This window comes from Acanthaster planci, linkage group LG16 (genome assembly GCF_054643075.1).
Source record: "Acanthaster planci isolate LZ-2023a linkage group LG16, COTS_SCS, whole genome shotgun sequence".
NCBI lineage: Eukaryota > Metazoa > Echinodermata > Asteroidea > Valvatida > Acanthasteridae > Acanthaster > Acanthaster planci.
In genome coordinates, this window is record NC_141792.1 from 5,939,825 (window position 1) to 5,961,254 (window position 21,430).

Here is a 21,430-nt window from a genome sequence, read left to right on the forward strand (position 1 = left end):
AGAAACAATCAGATCCCAAATACACATCTGAAAAATCAAGAAAAAGGAAACGTTTGCCATGTGCCCTTAATGATTTTTATCAGTGCAAATTAAATGTACTTTCAACGCACAATATGGACTGTCCTGCAGAAACATTCAATGCTTGTTTTTCTGTTGAATGCAACATGGACACGTGTGTTTTTCCACTATGTAAACAACATTACAATATATTATGGAAATATAGATTTGAATATAAATGCAGTGCTTGCAAAGTTACAATACCAGCATCCAGCAAAAAATATTTGTGCTCATCATTGGAAATGGGGTTACCTGCTGCTTCAGAAATCTTAAAAACAATGTTTGGTGACACAGATATACATCTTGAAGGATATCTTTGTTTTTCGTGCTACACAATTGTGTCTGGGAAAGTATCATCTGTGAACTCTCTGTAGGAAATGAGAAGTTTGTTTCAAAATAGTTTGTCCAATGACATAACTAACGAAAATCAACTAGTTGAACAATGTCTGCTGAAAGTTTACATTCAGGTTATTGATGACTCGCTTGAAAATAATGCTCTGCTTTTAACAGACCTTTATGATTTTTATAAAGATAATGTTAGAACTCTTTTAAAAATCCATAAAGACCTGGATTTTGATGGGAATTATTAGGTACGCACAACACGTTGGCTTTTGTCCTCTATCATGAGCACATTTGGAGACCTGCTAACTGTGCATCGATTGGATGCAAGGAAACAGAGTACACTGATTATGTACTCACTCGTTGATTTGAAAAAGGCCTTGCACCAGGCTCTTGCTAAAAACCGGTCACTTAGACTGAAAGATCAGAAAGAAAGTGGAAGTTTGACAGAGACTTCATCATCTCAAAGTGGGAGATTTGATAGTTTAACATGTCAGTGCAGCACATTTTACCAGAAATGCGTGGAAGGTTAAAGTCTCAGTCAAAGAAAATAACAGAATTTTATAAACAAAATCAACTGTCTGTAGTAAACTTTCATTATGACGATTTACTGAAAATGATGGATCCTGTGCTCTTCAACTTTATAAGTTTCATGACCATGAGTGACCAAGAAAAGAAACGAGTATCAGAATTTCCATGCAATTCATATGTCTTCTCTGAAGCTGCAGAAGGCCATGCAAAGTTTCAGTTACACAGACGCATTAATGCCATTCTCATTTTGCAATTTATTCAAAGTGAGAGCAACACTTACCCTTTGCATGTAATAACCGCAAACTGCATTCGCCGCTTGTCCAATTCAACTAGACTTATGCAAATTTTTAACCAAGCTGGACTTTCAGTCTCCAGAGATACATTAGACAGGTTTCTTGAAGAGGTCAAAGAATGCAGATATGGCAAAAGTCCCTTTTCAAATTTACAGGAGTCAGCATTCACCATTTTGTCTGTTGATAACATAGATGTCCTTGCTTCTTATGAGGCTGTTACATCTAAAGGCCTTGAAAGAAGTTGGCATGGTACATCTATCATGGCTCAACAACCAAAGCCCTCTGAAACATGGTATCAGTATGAAAAATTGGCCAAGAGTCCTTCAGATTTTAATGTATTGCACATTCATGGAGATGGTGCATGTTTTTACCGTTGTCTTACAGTATATGGGGATGTACAATTGTTACAATGTGCAAGAGACTCTGTTGGGCTTCCATTGGAGGATAGGTATCTGAAACGGGAAAATGCCATCACTTCACTGATAAGAAACAGTGTATGTGACATACTAGAAAGTCATTTATCCATTTTGGATTTTCTGCCGGATGCAGAAAGGCAACATCTTCTGGAAATAGATCACAATAGGTCATACTTAGATTTTATATCGCGAATTGAAGATGATAGGAGGATGAGCACTTATGCAGGTCACCTTGAGATTTGTGCAGCATCTTTTATTGCAAAAACAGCAATAAGGCTATATCAAAAAACAAATAGTGGGCTCAAGGAAGTTGCAAGGTATCCTGTAAAACTTGTCTCTTCTGTCTGATGATTATCATGTTTGCTTATTGTACACACCAGGTAAAGTTGCTTTGTGTGGCCATTTTGATTTACTGATGAGCGACTGTTGTAGACCAAATAACATCACTCTCATCAGTGACGAAGCCATTGAATCTGGCAATATTTTTGCAGACTGGCATTTCCCTATTTTAAGAAACATAGGCATGTTAAGTCTCCTTCACTATTTTGAGAGCAGTGATATTAATGATGTTCTGACAACTCATGAATGTCCTGAAGCGGCGGAAGAATTCAGAGATGTCGCTGTGCAAATTATACCTCCCAGGCCAAAAAACCTAGTGTGCGGAGGAGAATTAACAAAGAATTTTCAGAAATAGTAACGCCTCAACCATCTGATCTCGATGCTCCAGTTTACAAAACTTTCATTTCCAGTCAGTTAAGTTTTGAATCTTTTGAGCTGAAGGAAAAAGAAAAAGAAGAGACTAGTAAGCTGAAGGAGGAGATTTTTGCCTACATTTTACAGCATTATCCAAGTATGCTGGAAATGATAAATAAAAGTATTCCAGGATTGAAATGTAAATTGGCCTTGAGCAGCACTGCAGAATGTGAAAAGTCTAATTTCAGTTATGTGTTGAATGAAAAGGCCGATTCTGCAGAAACTGAAAAAATGCTGGGGCTACTTTACACTTCATTTGGAGTAGCGAAGAAAATTAATCATCTTGTCATAGCAGGTGATGGAGCCACTGTCAAATTGTTGTCTGAAATACAATATGAATACGGGGAGTCACTTGGCTGGGTTATTCCATATCTTGGAGACTGGCACCTATTGAAAAATTTCCAAGAGATATTAATAAAAATATACTGGGATGCCGGGCTTAAGGATATTGCTAAAACAACTCATAAGCAAGGCACATTGCAACGCCTTCAGGCTTGTGGTAGTTTTAAAATGACGCACAGATTTTTCTTACAGGTGTATGAATCAGTGTATGCATATCAGTTTAAAACATTTCTTGACTACAGGGATCAACATCTTGACCTGGCTTTTGATGGACTCACTAATGAACAAATCCTAAGTATTCTTTGCAAACCTTTATTTCTGTCACAAAGTAGTGATTCTTCTGATGACATTGGTGTAAAAAAGCAGTGGTTCAAGCAGTTAACCCAGCAGATTTCGCAGTGGCCCTCTTCAAAGCTGATCAGGGAGGCTGAGTTGTACTGGATAAAACAAGCACAAAGAGACATCAACTTCCAGGATCCAAACGTCTTGAAGCTTGATCCGTTCTTCGACAAAGATGACCAGGTTTACCGTGTTGGTGGACGCCTGAGTAAAGCACCGTTATCCTATGATATCCGGCACCCATACCTACTACCCGGAAGGAGTCACGTGAGCCTGTTGATTGTTCGAGACAGACACGCTCAGGCCCTTCACATGGGCCACCGGAGGACAGCTGCTGAGGTTAGGAAGAAATACTGGATCGTTGGGGATATTCGCATCTCGAAGCACGTCGTGCACGAATGCATCACTTGTAGACGACACAGGGGAAAACCAATCCAGCAGAAGATGGCCGACCTGCCAGACTTCAGAGTCAGTCCCTGTTCACCCCCAGTCCGAACGACGTTGGTAGACTACCTCGGTCCAGTGAATGTGAAGATGAATCGCAACACTACTACCAAAGGCTACTGCGCTGTCTTCACATGTGCAGTAACTAGAGCTCTGCACCTAACATGCGTACAAGACCTGTCAACCCCAGCGTTTCTTCAGGCTTTGGAACGGTTCATAAGTATCAGGGGAGCCCCATCTCTGTTGGTCAGTGACAACGCTACCTGCTTCAGAGGAGCTGACAACACCATAAACAAGTTGAACTTAAAGTTGGACCAGACTCAACTGAGGGAACATTGTCAGCGCTACAACGCTCAGTGGAAGTTCGGCCCTCCAGGAGGACCCCACCATCAGGGAGCTGTGGAACGCAAGGTGCAGGAGGTAAAGAAAGGGATGAGACACTTGGTGAAGGCGGACCGTCTGACGTTCGTCGAGTGGGAGACTGTTTTCTGCCAGATATCCGCTCTCATCAATAGTCGACCTCTCACTGCTAAGTCATCCTCACCACTGGACCATCCACCGCTGACGCCAAATCATTTCCTGATTGGAAGAGGAGACTTGCCAAGCCCAGAAGTCCCGTGTGAGGATTACAAGGGAAATGCGCAGAAACGCAGGGAGCTCTGTAAAACTATGGTAGACGGTTTCTGGAAACGCTGGATGGAATACATCCACAAGCTCTCACCACGCCTGAAGTGGGAACAGTCGACACAATGCGTACAAGAGGGAGACGTTGTACATGTACTTGTCGTCAACGAAGACAATGGGCGAGGGTCTTGGAGGTTGGCCGAGGTTGTTGGTACTTACCCAGGAAAGGACGACCTTGTCCGAATAGTGGACATCAAGTTTGCCTGTGGCACCAGCGTTAAGAGGCCTGTGACGAAGCTTGTTCTCCTGATGAAGAAGTCCGAACGAACTGACCTTTAGTTTCTAGAGTTCATGTTGCTTAGCGGCACGGACTTTATCGGAGTCCTGAATCCCAAGTTTCAGTTGTACTGTTTGGACACAGTTTTCTTTTTGGACCTTTCAGCTAGAATAGTAGTTTAGACCAAGTTTGTATTTGCTAATCAGTTTGCTATAGTTAGTTTTGGCTTTGTGACATTCCGTCACGTCTAGGGGGTTGGGATGTCACGGCGCATTTGTTTTTCTTGTCAGTCCTAGTGAGGGCGCTCCGCTATACCCGTAGCTCTATTTCAGACTTGAGCGGAGTCCACTTTTTTCTTTGTCTAGCCCGAAAGTTCATTCACGTTGCAAAGTTCCATCAAGATTGTGATTTTTTAACTGATTTTCTTTGCCAAGGTATGTGAAATTTATTCCTTTGTTTCCACACTTGTTCCGTGATTCCTGTAATTAGGATTTTTTTCTATACAAGTCAGAATTAGCCTCACAGTGAGATTTTTCCTCGTGTGCTGAGGAGCTGACGTGGCACATGCCTGTTTATTGTAGTTTAGCAAAGTTTTTTCGATGCTGTGCATTCGATAAACTTTAACCCCTCGATTTCCTAAGCTGTAGTTCTAGAGATTGTGCATCAGTTTTTTACCTTTGGGAAATGTATTTCTTCCCTGTCTCATCTTTGTTGTCATACAATGGTTTAGATTTAGGCCCTATATTTTTACTCGCGAATTAGTCACTGTGATCTGTTAATTTACCCAGTTCCCCAATATTTTTTCCTCAATCTAGATTATATCTACATGTAATTTTCCTTTATTTTATTTTTCAGACCATCATCACACAGTTGTTGAATACTGAATTTCATTTGGCTACACTACTGTTGTCGTCCAAATAACAACATGACAATGGAGTTCAGCTCATTTGGATCAATTGCAACAACGTGTTCATTTCTTTGATTTCGTAACAGCCAGATTGGCTGCTCTGAAAAACATTGGCCCTCTTTTTCATGCATTTGATCGACAGAATTATTCACGTCTCATCCCACGGCATTTAAGCCAAATGTATGCTCTTCCTAAACCAGTTTTGGAGCACTTTGAGAGAGGAGCATTTGTTACGAGTATTAAGGGTTTCTCCTTTTCTAGTGTTGCTGTGGACGAAGCTCATGAGATGTTAATCAACAAAGATTGTAAAAATGCTCCTTCTCACAGCCTCCCAACTGACATGCATAAGGTTTCCCAAACATTGGAGTTTCAGTCGCAAGTCATAGCCAATTTTCAAAATCAGTTTGGCTCCGTTAAAAGTAATTTTCAGCGAGACTTGTCTGAAGCAGTTATTGCTAGTGAACTAGCAAATTCCAAAAGCTACTTTGTAAAACTGCAAGAGAGTGGTATTTTTGACACCGCTCAGTCTCCTTCCCTGTTTCAAGCTTTTTCAAGAAGAAGTGCATCAAAAGTACAGCAGCAAAACCTCCTCGCATATAGAGATATTGGCAGAGATTCTTTTCATCTTTTTATTAAATCAAACCTTTTGAAAGATGTAAGTGTGGAAAAACCAAGAATAAGGAGACATAATTTGCAAACTTTTGCCAAGAAAAAGATCACACGGCGAACAATCAACTATCTTGAAAAGGAGAAGCGTCTTATTACTATGTGTTATAAGCGCACCATTGCATATTCTGAAGAGAACCAGTTGCCTGTGGGGAAGTTGTGCCCATTTCTTGAGACACCAAGAGCAATATGCTTACCCAATGGCATGCCTTATCAAGGCTCAAAGTCTGTCATATATGACCTTTTTGCAAAATGGTATAATGAAATAATAACAAATTCCTTGGTGTTTTCCAAAAATGATTCTGTGGGTTTAATTGCAGAGGGCATGAATATTATCTACACTTTACCCCTTGGATATCAGAAAACATTTTCGGAATATGGAGAAATGTTGGCTTCTCGTTGGATTAAACAGTTTTTCAACAAGGGGTATACTGAAGTGAGAATTCTGTTTGATCAGGTTGATACACAAGGATTGTCTCCCAAGTTGCTTGAACGCACTCGGAGAGACGGTGATACTCAATGTGAAGACAAGCTTTATGACAGCATACAGGATGATACAAAGCTTCCAAGTACAAAATGGATTGAATTTCTTAAGAACAGAAGAAATAAGCAACTATTATGTAATTACTTGTTGTAATGCAATTAATTGTTTTGCCATGGCTTACTTCTCCAGAGCAGAAATTTGTTACTGCTGGTGGATTTCAATCCGATTGTGGATTCACTGGAATTGAGGTTACATTGGAAAAACAGTCGTATTGTGCACGAAACAACCACGAAGAGTCTGATACTCAGATTTGGATCCATGCAAATGAGTCTACGTGTTCAATTATTCACATTTATTCAATTGATCGTGACATTGCAATGATAGGCCTCCCATTGTCTATACCGAACAAAGAAATCATTATTCAGTATAGGGCCAAGCAAGGAGATGTCAAGTGCAAGTGTATTTGCAGAAATTAAAGAATTGTTTTGAGAGGGATCCAGATTTGGCAAGTACAGTTGAAGGAGGCTACAACTTGTTAAAAATTATTCAGGTCCTGTTTATCTGTAGTGGGTGTGACTTTGTGTCATATTTTGTTCACCTTGGAAAACGTTCATTTTTCAACACTTTCTTCCAATATTCCTCATTCATATGCGGGTTATTATTACATGATGGTATTGCAGGACAGTTGTCAAATACCAGCATCACTGAAGACATTGATTTGGGAATGTTATCATTTTACAGACTCATTGGTTGTGTTTACTTCTCCATCCACAGAAGTTGCCTAAATAAGTATACCTCACCTGTAGAGCTTTTTCAGTCTGTAGATTCATTGTCAATCCTTGAACATCACATTAATTTTTTAGATGTAATCAGAAAGGCTACGTGGAAGGGAACATATGAAGATGAGTTACTTCTGTCAGCTGAAGCACTGAAATTTCACTGGCTTAGGTCATGCTGGGTCAGTACAGTTTGGGGAAGAGCTCTTCAACATATATTCGAGTATCCTGATGTTTGTGACTATGGTTGGATTGTTGAAGAGTCTGACTCTTTGAAAGTCCTGTGGGAAACTGAGGAAAATGTAGAGAGGATCAGGACAAATGTTAGATTCCTTATAAGGGGATGTTCTTGTGCTAAAAGCCATTGTAAGACAAGGGTATACAAGTGCAAAAAAGAAGATCGGTTTTGTAGTCCAAGATGTTCATGTGAGGAATGTGAAAATGTACATGTAGCATCTGCACCTTCTGACTGTAGCCCAAACAGAACTGAGTATGTTGATATTTCTGACTGTGATGAAGAATCAGAAAATGATAGCAGCTCCATAGATGATTTTGAACGTGACTTATTAGGGAGTGATGGAGATGTTGGTGATGATATTGAGAAAAATTTGAACTCTTCAGTCCATGGGGTGTTTGAACAGTTTCCTTTTGCTCCATGTTTTGAAGGAAATGAGAAAGAAGAGGATAGTGACTATGAAGATTAACAAGTAGCTACATGTTATGTACATGTGTTCATTTAATTATTTTCTTGGCAATTTTGTGTAAGTTGCATGTCCATGGTCCAAGCAGAAAGTGAGAGCAGTTTCTATCAGGTGCATTTGTTTTACTTGTGTTACAGAAATACTGTACACGGTCATGTATGTCAAATATTTAATAGTGCACATATATTTATTCAGTTTACTTTTATTAATGATCTTGCCTTCGAAGATTTTGTTATATACTTTTTTCAGCATGTTCTGGTATTTGTTAAGATATGGTACATTCTCTTTGTTCTTGCCTAAATGCACATCAATTCAAACTTACTGTGCATGCCAAGGGTAAACAAATGTTAAATTTTAGTGTACTGGACATTCCTTTTGTATGTGAAACATAGTACTTGACTACATGCCTTGTTCGTTCATCTTCATCATTCAGGGTTCTTCAGTAGGAACATGAAACGGGCAAGTGCGATTCAAAACTTTTATTATGTGCCGTGGGCTACTCAAAGCCAAAAGTAATTTCTTGGTTTTCCTCCAATCCCCCACCCTATCTGTAACAACTCACATCTCAGGAATGATTTGAGGAAATTTGTGCTCAGGAATTACCTACTTTGTTAATGATAATTATTTTGTACACTTTTTACAACATGCAACTTTTGTTATAAGTAACAACGGGTTTCATAAAAGTTTTTCATTAAGTTATAAGCAGGTTTATTTTTTCAGTCTGCATCCACAATGCCAAAGTGTAATTTAAGTTTAATGCTCTATTTGCCAAGTGTGAATATGCTTATTCACTTTCAGGCATTGCCACTGATACGTACTTTAGTCAGATATTTTTATTTTTGGCAAGATTTTAGTGTCTGTAGAAATAGTAAGTTTATGTGTAGTTCTTTATTTTTAAAATGTGCAGTTTACAGGTTTTACGAAGCAAAATTTGCAGTATTAACATCAGATACATGTTCGTTCATCCAACAAATTGCAGCTGAATAAAATGGAAATGTGTACATAAATTTTAAGAAAATGAAGAACTACATTTGTCTTCCATTTGTTTCATGTTCTGCATTTATAACACAGTATGATATGGAGTTTTCGTGAACAGCAAAAGATTTTAAAATGCAATAACGCAATAATTCGTTGCAAAGTACATGAGGTCCTTAAAAAAGAGAACTACATTAAGTTGGAGCTTGCCTTAAAATAGCATTAGTTTATTGTACCGGACCATGCAACATTGCATGGCAAAGCCTAGTAGTAGTAGGTATCACAGGAAACTGCTTGAGTGTGTGTGTCCCAGTAGCACTTAGTGGCCAGTTGGGTTCGTTTTCAATAAATTATAAAATGTTCAAAACATCATCGTTTTTATTCAAATAAAGGCAAAAATGAAAGCCCTGTTCATTCTCTTCCTTTCTGTGTCTGTTTTTTGCCCATATTAGTGATATTTGTGACTCTACGAGCCTCCAAAAATGTCGGGTTTCACGCACCGCGATACGCGTTGAACGTAAATTTTTGGGGGACGGTTTCGGAGTGCTTCGTTTTTATGAATGGCGCATTCGCGCGGATGAATATACGAAAGCAGATTGAGTGTCAAAGGTTGAAGTAGTTTGAAAGCTTCATTTTCATGTCAAATTTATGGGGGTTCAGGGGTTTCGTTTTGGAAAAAATATCGAAATATTTCAAAGGCCCTTATTATGACGTTTTAGTGAACTAACCCCCCTGAAAAATATACCAAAATGAAGCGTATTTCATCGAGAATATAGTTCTGTCCTCGGTGCCTTTGCACCTATCACAGCAAACGTGCGCAAAGCCATCGAATGAAGCCGGTTTACACCGATTACTTCAGATATACTGCATAAAGATGCGACACCAAAAGTCGTGGACAGATGTTGTTGCATGGATGGGCAAGCTTTTTCCAGACTACCCATCTTCAAAATGCCGACATTTAGTAGAGACCACAGTCAACCGTGTCCTTCGTCATGAGTCAGCCAGTCGTCAGGATTTCTATAAGGAGCCAGTTGATCTCAACTTCATAGGTAATTGATCAAATGAAGCCTTTTTTATTTATTTATTTTTTAAAAATAGTTTTAACCCTCCTGCTTCTTAACAAGTTGAAAATCAATTTTTCAAAAAATTCTCATCACCAGTCCTTGCATGACTCTTTGCTTAAATGGTCCTTGCATAAACTGCTTCAAAATTAATATCACGGAAATATATCTTAAAGTGTTTAAGTCATTTGTACAATAGAATAAAGAGACACTAAATATCTTGTATTACAATTTACATTCATTTAATTGTGATTTCCCCTATTTTATTGTTTTTAAAGGGCCAATGTGTGCAGCAGCAGACATCACTCGTAAAACCTTCAACCAGCCACCAGTTTTGAGGAGCTCTCCGCTGACAAGAGGGATTCTGTTAGAGCTTGGGAGTTGCTACGGCGGAGATTGTTTTTCAGCCATCAGCCACATCTATGGAGGAAAGTACAACAGAAGGACAGTCAGTACAGAACTGAAAAGAACAAAAACAGTTTACACTAAACTTAACAAATCTAAATCTAGGAGTAATTCTGCACATACCTTCTTGAGTGAGGCAGTTAGTCCGGATATTGATGAGCAAGCTGGAACCAGTAGAAGTAGTAGTGGTACTAAAAGTAGCAGTAATAGTAGTGTACATGTAAGTAGTACTGAAAATGTAGTGAAAGAAAGTGTCAAACCAACTGCAACTACATGTAAACTTGAGAAACTAATGCGTAAGACAGACAGCAAGCTTAAAGATCAAAGTGCAGAGATTAAAACCTTGCAGGAAAAAGAAGCTGTTCTGACCGATCTTTGTAGGGAAAAATCTGAACATATCCGCCACTTAGAAAATCTGCAAGGTGCCCTCAAAAAGACTGTAGATCATAAATCTGCTAAAGTGGCCAAACTGGAGAACCAGATGGAGGTCCTGAAAACACAACTTCATGAGAAGAGTGAAATGATAACTCGGTTGAAATCCACAACTCTATATCAGAAACTGAGACGAAGGAACCATTACATCAGCCAGAAAGAGAAACGCATAAAACTAGAAGCCAAGAAAGAGGAAGACATGAGAAAGAAAGTGAAGAGACTACAACAGAAGTGCAGAGTCCAAAAAAAAAGATAGCAAGTATGAAAACTAGTAAAAGAGAAGTGTGCATGGAGCTGAAGTCAGTCAAAACTGAACTGGCAATATTGGAAGCTGACCACAGCATGATGATTTCAGAAAAACTAGAGCTGAGACAAGATGTGCCCGGTAGACCATATACTAATGATGTGGACAAGTGCATAATGGAACTATGCTGTGAACTAAATGTGCCTACAACAAAGGTTGGCGAAGTCATTGGTGCAGTATGTAGGCATATATTCAAAAAGGACAACATTGATAATCTGCCGTCTGCTTCCACAGCGAACAATATGGTAGACCAAGCACACGTTCTTAGTAAGCTCCAGATGGCTGAGGGCATCATCGGATCTGAGAGATGGGACCTTCATGGGGATGGCACTTCGAGAGATGGAAAGAAAATCCTTGGGCAACAAGTCACACTAAATTCTGGTAAAACTTTGTCAGGAGGGTTTTCAGCAGTGGCGGTAGAAGATGGGGTCACTCTTCTAGACAACATAATTGCTATGATGGAGGAACTTAGTGATTTGTATGGTGGTGAAGAAAAAGAGGAGGTCTATAAGGAAAGATGAAGAAAATGTTTGCAACAATGTCTGACAGGTCCAGTGTCAACAAGGCATTCAACAATCGACTGGAATCATACAGGGCATCACTACTTGGGGACAAATCTGTAGGGCTGCACTTTTTGTACTGCAATGCACATTTTTTGCTTGGTTTGTCAAAAAATTGTGAAGGTGTTTTAAAGGAGCTGCAGAAGGACCTTGTGAATGAGAAGGGTCAAGGAATCGGTAGAGATGCGGAGGTAAAATTTGGACGTTTCAGTTCATCAGGTGAATCAGCTGCAGCAAGGAACATCAGAACTGCATGTGATGTGTTGGGACCAAGGGGTGACCAGAAGAATGGTTGCAGGACTAAATGGGTGGCATTCTGTTCAGAAACCCTGGGAGTGAACTCTGAAGTGTCCAGTTTTCGGATGAATCTTTTCAATAATTTCTTTAAAGGAGCAGCAGGGTTATTCTTTCACAGGACCCAAATCCATGATTTTCTTCATAATTTTTGTGACTCCATTAACATGAAGCTTGAAAGTGTGAAGCTTGACTGTGACAGCAACAAAGTTCAAAGTCTTGTCAGAGCCCTTGGCATCGTGTACTACGTCATTACTGGTCCATTTTGGAATCTGTTGCAGCGTGATGTACACTACCTAGACCAGTACAAGTATGTCCAGGAGATGTTGAAGAAATTTAAAGGGTGGTCACATGACAGCAGCATGTTGTTGACTGATCCAGTGAGTGTTTTCCCTGATTTTGCAGTTCCATTTGACAAGATATGGAAATGTTTGCTGGATGGTAATGCGTCAGGTCGTACTTTGACCAGAACTGCATTGGAAAAGAGCATGGCAGGTTTTGTCAAGGTAACAAAGAAACAGCTGGCAGATTTCTTGCCAGAAGGGTTATATGGGACAGCTCCGGAAGGTGATCTTCGTGAGAAGATGATGCACTGCAAGCTCACTAATCTAGTGTCAGAATATGAATTTGGGGACCTTGATTTCAGCCAGTTCAGACGAAGACATGCATCACTGCACTATCATTCAAGCGTTCAGATGGTGAAAAGAAACAAGACTATCTCTGGCTGGCTGAAATCCAAGCCTGACAAGGAACAAGAAAGGTTGTTGGAGGTTGCTCGTAAAAAAAGTTCAGAGCTCAAACAGAAACACAGAGAGGCAGAGAGGGAAGTTGTTAGGAAGACAGAGGAGCGATTAATGGAGACAAACCGCAAGAAAAAAGAAAAAGAAGCACTAAACCTTGAACAAAAGAAAAAACTCATTGAAGTTGTGAAACAACATGGGGGCCCCTGTGTTAGGCCAAACGATGTAGATATTGCAGTACGAAAAAAGCAAAAACTTGATATAATTAAGGACGAGATCAGATATCTCAAAAGTGTACTTGGCATTGTAGATAAGCGTCTTGTTTTCGGAAACAAAAGTGCCAACAAACTAATGTCAGACCTAAAAGAAGTTCTGAAGATGTCACTGGCTGAAGATGGACCCACTTCAACCCACACCGATAGTAACTTTCATAACATTGGGGAAAAACGAAAACAATTGGATGATTCAGGTGACCTCACTTGTAGTAAAAAAGCAAAGTTATCTCAGGGGAGTGATGACAACACAGAATTTTCTTATAGTTTTAAATCACAGGGAGAGTGGGTAGCAGTGGCATATGAAACAGAGTGGTTTATTGGTAGTGTGTTAGAAGTAATTTCTTCAGAAAAAGCCATTATCCAGTTCATGAGCAGGGGCCATCAACACACATATCGCTGGCCGAGAGTTGATGACATTGACACAGTGGAGAGTAAATTTGTGTTTGCTAATGATTTTGATGTGTGTACTTCAAATGGCAGAACATGGTCAGTTCCTGAATGCGAATATCTGCAGGAGCTTTTCAAAAATTATTGCTCTTTATACTTTGTTGATCCTCTTATTGACTTATAAAATTTGTCCCCCCGCCAAAAAAAGAAATTCTAGGAGTGCAATTAAATGAATTATCAAGGTTATTCTGCCTATGTTGATTTCAAAGATTAAACTTAAACTGATTTCAACTTAAACTGTAACCTGTAACAGCAAATATGAAAAAAAAATGTTACATGTGCGATAATCCACTTTTTTAACCAAAAAGTGTGTTTTTTGGCTCATTTTTTAATTAATATTTGAGAAAATTTATTGTCCTGTTTCATTAATAATCATATTTTGAACTCCACACACTTCAAATGATCATTCCTGGAAATAAGAGCATCAGTGTAGTTGAAAAAACCTATAATGAAGATGACTTGATTGCAGTGAGATATGTGTAGTATAGTTTGTGTGCATTTTCACATGTGAAAAATGATGAAATTGCCATTTTTAGAAATTCATAACTAAATATATGAATTTTCAGCAATGTTGAAAAAAATAAAGAGCAAAGAAATGCCACATTTAAACAGCTTCAGAAAGTTTCAATTTTTTCAAGCATGTAGTTTTGAAGATGTGAGGTCTCAAAAATGGGGTATAACCATTTTGTGCTAATTTACATATTTTCGACTCATTATTGTATATATTGAAATTGCCATAACTTTAGAAGGGAACATCACACATTGACAAATGAGGTATCAAATTGCTTCTTTTCTTAAGTACTTTCGCCTTGGCCACAAAGGAACTGAGTTCTACACACTTCAAAAAATTCATTGTGATACCTACTAAATATTTCTCAAGCTGCATGAATGTCTGCATGGGAAACCAAGTTTTCCAACACAAGTCCAGTGAAAAGAGGGTCATCTGCCAAGATTCCAATTAAAGTTACTGGTGATGATGTCTTCAACAGATGTTCCTTTATATGTCCATATGGAATAAAAAAAGTCATCTTCTTGTTTGGTGAGCTCAAGTTGTACGTACACATGGTACCAGTTTCCTGTGTGCCATATTGACCTGGATGTGGTACATGTACCAGTATCTTCTCTTCTTGTTGGAGTGCCTTTATTTGTCAACATTAATTCTACCATTTGAACTTACATTCTTACAGTTGCAGCAAAAGTGTAATTACTCAAGGAAGAAAACAAAAAGCCCTCTGTGAAAACACCTCCATGATGGAGGTTGAGTGTGTCAGAAAGATGATGAAAGGGAGAAAGTTATGTGATGAATCCCAAGAAGCACTGCTATGGGGAAGAACAAAAGAGAGCCATCCAAAGTGCTAAAGGGATGAGATACCAGTACATGTGGCATCCTACCTTGATTATTTTGTACTACCCTCCCAAAATGAATCACTGTCGGCCAACAATCTGCTCCTCGACCATCCTAAATTCCCCCTGGCCATTGCAATACATTGGGGCCTACCCCTGCATAGCCAATAACCCCCCTTCCCCTGCTCCTGTGGACACACCCACCAGAGGAACATTTTTAAAGGGTGATGCGTAAAAAGAAAGCTAAGGGGCCAGATTGATAAACAGCAAGTACATGTAGGTTTGCAAGTAGGTTCATTTGTAAACAGAGTAGCATGAGGTTTACGCAGATGGCAAGGACATCACATGTACATGTACTTGAATCCTGGTAGAAGTGACAAACATACATTGTACATGTACACTGTACATGTAGGAAGGATTCAGGAGAGTAGACAGGTTCCACTCATAAAGCATTCCTAAACAGCTTGAAAAATGATGGATAACTGAACTAAAATAAATTGTTCCCAAATTGAAGACTTGGCATGAGCCCTTAAAAAATCCCACCAAAATAATGGCTTAAACATTGGAGTAAGATTTGTGATGAAGTGTATACATAAACATGTTATGTATTGGGAACATTATGATAAATTTCATGGCTTTGAAAATTTATGAGTACCTGTACATACGCTCAACTCTGGAAACATTTTTCTCTTAAATCTGTTGCTACATGTATGCCCGCAGTTGCAACCTTCAATTTCATGTGTTCATTCATGATGCAAACTGTTATTTGCGAAAGCTGTTGAATGAAAATCCTAGACATTATGCTGAAAATACTGTTTTTAACCAAAAGGATAACATGTTGAGTTAAATGCATTAAAATATACAGCAAAGAGCAGACAAGACCATGTTCAACATCATCTTAAGAATTCAAATTTCCACATACTTAAAATCTAAGAGGGAAATAATCAACTATGTTACTCATCACCATCTCAACACTTGATTTGGTGACCAGCAGTGGTGACAATGAACTTCAGATGGAGATTTTACAATTCAAAATGACACATAGAAAATTTGCACTTACATGTACATGTAAGTTTGAACGCATGCAAGAAGAAACTTTAAAAACTATATTTCAAATACTGTTCACAAAAAGTGCTTTTCCAACTGAAATTTGACACATTGTGGTAAGCACATTTCCACTTTGCATAAAACCTAAAAGAGCCAGGGGAATGAGCTAGAATCAACCCTTTGTCAACCTTTGCTCTGATACTTTCACAGTGCACTAAATCTCGATGCCGAGCCTTTGGCTGTTCTCCTAGTAATGTCTGGCGACAATGCTGATTTTTTTTAGAAAATGGGACAAGTCTTGTAAAACGCTCAAAAGACAAGTCTACCAAAACTGTTAACTTTTTCACTGATATGCTCAATTTACACAGGCTGATATCTTTAAAGCTGTGAACTCTAAGTGACCCTGACAACAAAATTCTATCTAGTGTTGAATCAAAATTTCACTGAAGTGCTAAAATGAATGTCTGGGTGAGGGTCTCAGAACCCTGGCTCTTTTATGATTATAATGTATAATGAAAAAAAAAAACAAATCAGCTGCTAGGTACCCATGGATGTGGACATGAACCTAACATTGCTGTGATTAGGCAGTACCAGCATAAAAAAACAACTTTAAAACTACAGGCTTCATTAAACATCAACAGTACACTGTACCTTGCAATGAGTACATGGACTGCAATGAGTGTTACAAGCATACATACATTTCATTTCGCCATCCTTGCACAGCTTCTCCTCGGACTGACAAGAAGGTTGTTATAACTTACATATTCATCTGTGATGTCAGCGTGGTCATAGTGTTGTACTCCAGGAAGAGTGGAGACACTCCCTCCTTTGCCTTGTCCAACAAGAAGGAATGTCACAGCATGAGGGGTGCTGATGACTGTTGTGGTACATGATGCGTTGTGAACTCCCACCAGAAGGGTCAACACAAGTTCCTTATGCAAGCTAGGAGGCACAGGTAGCATCAGCTACCAATGTTATGGGGAGTCTATTCCTCATCTGAAGTACAGATCGTTGAGTGAACTGCCACTCTTCAAGGGTGTGGATGGGTAGGTTCTAAAAATTGACGCAACAAATAAAGAGACATGTTATGTATAATGGTATTTTAAAATATAGTAGTTTAACCCTAACTGCCCAAAACCTGCCATACTCCAACAGCAGGTTTGGTACCGTACCTGAGGAACTTGTTGTTGAATTTTGTGAGACTTGGGATGAAAGGTCCAGGGAGATGGTGTTGGATTCTGTGTGAGTTGGGACACACACGGGTCACTGTGTGCTGTGTCTGGCTTGCTGTACCAATTGTTGGACTATGCTTGATTTTGTCAGGTTTGGTACTGTTCAGTGCAAGTCATCCTACACTGCATCGACCCATCCATACCATATCACTCAAACTCCAACGGGCTCATTCTGTTGGAGTTTATCAGGTTTGGTACACTAACCTGCATGTACAAGTACATAGACAAGTACATGAACCTGTTGGATTTTGTGAGGTTCAGTATGCTTTCTAGTGCAGGAGCCTAGGGGGTTAGGGTTAAAGCAGGAGGCTCCTGTAAAAACTCGCCCTTTTCTGATTACAAACCCAGTTGATTTCCTGTTTGGTTAGGGTCATTCCATGAAGTTGGAAAATGCCTGGTTATTTGCCCACAGTCTGAAGACTTTGGAGTACATCACATGGCTACTTTCCATCCATACACAAATAGTAGCGTTATGTCAGAAACAGGAGTTTGGTTTTTGGACCTGGAAAATAATTGCTAACTACATCACCAGGGTTTGAAAACTAAAACCCACATGTACTTTTTCCACACTCGGCATTCGCTGCTGTATTTCAGTTCAAAAGAAATAATTTGTTCTTGTCAGAATGCCAAACGTGGTTTCTGCAGCCATTCTGTTGCGTTTACAACCCTTGGTGTTTTGTAACAGGTGTTCTGTAATACGGAAGTGTTACGCTAAGGTCTGTCAATATTTCGATAATATCCAATATATCAATTTTGCTTTGATATCAATATGACCGATATCACTTTAAAATTGAAATCGATATATCGAAAGCACTGATATAATGAAAAAATTATAATAAATTAGTTGTCGTTACAGACAATGTGTCCGTTTTTTTGTGGCCAAGATTAGCAGTCTGCAAATTTACTTTTGATTTGCTTTTCCTCTTCACAAAAGCTTATAAATAGTGGTACATGTAAAAAGTAAACAGGTATGTGGTGTACAATGATTTTTTGCATCGTTACTCACTTGTTCATGTAAAAACTCGCGTGCATTTATAAGCATGATATACATTTAGCAGGGCAACCTTCAACACAAAGGCAGATACGTCCACAAATAAACTGTAAAATACAGTCAACTCTCGTTATTACAAAATCTGCGGGACCCAGAGAAAATGTTAGTTGTATCCGAAATTCGCTGTATGCGGAGCTCCATGCAATAGCTTCGAAGTACACGCACATGTATGAATAGTCCTATTATGTTACTGTACAAGTACATGTACACGTACATGCACCTGACATGCACACACGTGAACGACATGATGTCAACAAAGATCTCTCAGTTATAATAAATGAAACAAATGTACGTTGTGTGTTTAGAATAATAAAACTCAATGTTTTATATGAAAATGTATTTGATGTACAAGTGAGAGAAAATGGGAATAAAAGCATCGTGACAGGGATTTTTAAAGACTGTCGATCGTAACGGATGAGAACGATGCCAACGTAACAACAGCATACCTGCTTGAATTGAAGGCCTATCTACTGAAGCCCCATCCATGTAAGTAGTCTCTCCAGCACAAATTGTGTCTCCGAGAGACGTTTCTATGTTATTTTTCGTCTTTCTTTTTCAATACTGGCTGCATAATCACCATTGATCACGTCTTTGAGTTCACATTTTGCACCTATTCCTGCAGCGTGGCACAGCCGCGATCTGGCATTGTGATTGGATAGCTATGCATTGCAAAATACACGTCACATGAGCACAATTTCATTGGCAGGTGCGGCTGTTGTTTCACAGCAATATGAATAATTCAGTGTTGGGTGATCAGTCCTGTTGTGACATTTGAGCCTCGGGCTGTAGGCAATCTCCATGTACATTCGTCCCTAAAAAGAACACATTTATTTGGGTTGTACACTGCCTAATTTTTCTCGGAATCGGGAATAATTTTGTTTCTGGGGTTGCAATTGTTCTGTTCATGGGCCACTGCAGAGAGGTGACTGCATTTGGGCATACTTTATCGGAACTGGGAAGGGAGTGCATTTTGTTCTGGCCTTACGGGGGTTTGGATTTGTAATTTTGTTTGAATAAAAAATATATTTTATCGCCTGTTATGGCATATCTATCTCTTTTGAAAATGTGGTGGCTCTGAAAAGAGCCATGGGATTTTATTTATCTGGAAGTTACAGCTTGAAAAAAACTGTTATCTTCTGCTGTGCGAGGATTTAGATTTATAATTTTGTTTTATTAAAAAATATATTTTATTGCCTTATTCTTAATTGGGAGCAGGGAAGGGTTCTTTCCTTTTTCGGGGGGTGGGGGGTAAGGGGTTCTGGACCTTTATTTGACAGGAGCATATCTATCTCTTTTTGGAAAATGTGGTGGCTCTGATAAGAGCCGTGGGGTTTTATTTGTCTGGAAGTTACAGCTTGAAGAAATCTGTTATCTTCCGCACTGTGCAAACTTGTCTTGCTGCCTATGGGACAGGTATTGGAGGACTCTTGCTGCATGGCCATAGACTTCATCATCCATGTCAGGCTGGTTGCAGAGGAAGTGTCAAACATGCTGCATCGGTGCCAGACATTCGCTGACATTTCTTGGCCCTTGATCCTCAGAGGTCGGTGGCTACTCCTCTCCCTTATCTTCTGCTTCTCCTTTTGCCACTTCGCCAGATCTCTCAGCTGCCACAGTGTCAGCTTTCTCATTATGTGTGGGCTCATCTCTGCATTGAATACCGGCATCAGACTACAGGTACTGGTTGAAGGACTGGGGTAGCTGGATATGCTGGGCTAAACGGCTCCAGATGTTATCAGGCCAGTCTTGATCTTGTTCTTGACCTGGATCTTGAACTTCGTGATCTTGATCGGGACGGCCAGAGACGAAACCTACCTTGGCAAAACAGCGGACGATGCCATCGACCTTGACGTTTCTCCATACCAAGTCAGTCATCTCTATGGCTTCTTTCACATTGACAGGTTCGGGAGTGGCACCTGACTCATAGCTCTGGAGAATATGTTGGAGCAGCAGGCGATGGTAGTTGACTTTGAAGTTCACGATGACCCCCTGGTCCATAGGCTGTGGGTGCAACATGGTGTTTGGAGGAAGGAACTGCAGGGTGATGGCATCGAGGTTGGTGATGTGAGGATGTGCCGTGCAGTTGTCGACAAACATCAGGACTTTGCGCTTCTGTCTTGCAAAGCGATGGTCGAGGCGATGTATCCATTCGCTGAACAGGTCTGAGACCATCCAGGCTTTTCGGTTAGCACGGTACGTCACTGGAAGGTAGTTGACATTCTTGAAACATCTTGGGTTCTTGAACTTCCCGATGACCACCGGCTTCATCTTCTCAGACCCATCCATGTTAGCACAGAGGACAGTGACCCACTCCTTACTTTGCTTGCCGCTGTGGCATTGCTCGCCTTTTGAATGCCATCATCTTGTCAGAAGTCAAACGGAAGAATAGCCCTGTTTCATCCGCGTTGAAGATGTCCTTGGGCAGGAATCCACGAAGAAGACTCGGGAGGGTGTTCTTGATCCACTCGTCAATGAGGCCCTCATTGACACTGTTGCTCTCCCCACACACCCACTCAAACGTGATGCCGTGTCACTCCTTAAAACAGGAAAGCCAGCCAGAACTTGCAAAGAATGCCTCACGGCCCAAAAGCTTCGCTAACTGGTCTGCTGTCTCGCGGAGAAGAGGGTTGTTGATTGGTAAATTCCTGGAGCAGTTTCCTTACAACCAGCGGAGAAGGGCCTCCTTGACATCCCCATAGGCTGCGTTCTGGAATCGCTGTCTTGAGGGTTCAAACGTGGACAACTCGAATTTTGTCATGATGTCATGCTTGTTCTTCAGGACTGTGGACAATGTGCTTGGAACAATTCCAAACTCTCGTGCGATGTCAGCCTTCTTGGGCCCGGCTTCCGTTGCTTTGATGATTTCCATCTTGGTGGTGAGGAACAGTCCCTTACGTTTAATCTTGATAGAGGTCATGTTGACACAGTGGAAGTATGATAATTGTATGATCATTTGTCAAAATCTACAACCCTTAAATCCGAAACATGCCACTCTTGCCAAAAAGATTCCCATTTTGCTTATGAAAGCCTATAGTAATTAGAAGCTTGAAAGGCCTATTGTAAAAGGGCTGTCGTTAACTTTAAATGAATTACCCGGGGCTGTGAGTGCGTGACGCGGATGATTGGCACACGTCACAGGTGCACTTTGATGACAATCATTTTGATGTCTTCCGCGCATCGCCGGCACTCTTTAATGACTGTCTGTGGTTGGAAGCTGAAATGGCGATTAGCGACTGTGCAGTCCTACCAATTATCACCTCCCATGAACAGATTTTGAGTCGGCAAGATTAAACAACTGACACGAGAGACATGCA

The 21,430-nt window shown here is 40.0% G+C and overlaps 2 protein-coding genes and 1 pseudogene across 2 annotated transcripts; all 3 read left to right on the forward strand.

Annotated features, from left to right (window-relative positions):
- Nucleotides 1–1,480: 1,480 nt before the first annotated feature.
- LOC147796428 (uncharacterized) lies at nt 1,481–4,477 on the forward strand. The gene is made up of 2 exons (XM_087147588.1): nt 1,481–1,512; nt 3,061–4,477. Exons 1-2 carry the CDS (start codon nt 1,481–1,483, stop codon nt 4,475–4,477), a joined length of 1,449 nt encoding a protein of 482 aa, XP_087003714.1.
- A 1,991-nt stretch (nt 4,478–6,468) lies between these two features.
- LOC147796429 (uncharacterized) lies at nt 6,469–8,954 on the forward strand (annotated as a pseudogene).
- Nucleotides 8,955–9,200: 246 nt separating this feature from the next.
- Nucleotides 9,201–14,051, forward strand: LOC110989820 (uncharacterized). The gene is made up of 2 exons (XM_022254471.2): nt 9,201–9,973; nt 10,264–14,051. Exon 2 carries the CDS (start codon nt 11,644–11,646, stop codon nt 13,564–13,566), a length of 1,923 nt encoding a protein of 640 aa, XP_022110163.2. The 5' UTR covers nt 9,201–9,973; nt 10,264–11,643; the 3' UTR covers nt 13,567–14,051.
- The last annotated feature ends 7,379 nt before the right edge of the window (nt 14,052–21,430 follow it).

Excerpts from the sequence above, each read along its gene's own strand:
- LOC147796428 (XM_087147588.1), top strand. The coding sequence starts at position 1,481 with ATGGCTCAACAACCAAAGCCCTCTGAAACATG. Across the intron at positions 1,513-3,060 it reads CCAAAGCCCTCTGAAACATG|TAGTGATTCTTCTGATGACA; the intron begins GTATCAGTATGA and ends TCTGTCACAAAG.
- LOC110989820 (XM_022254471.2), top strand. The coding sequence starts at position 11,644 with ATGAAGAAAATGTTTGCAACAATGTCTGACAGGTCCAGTGTCAACAAG.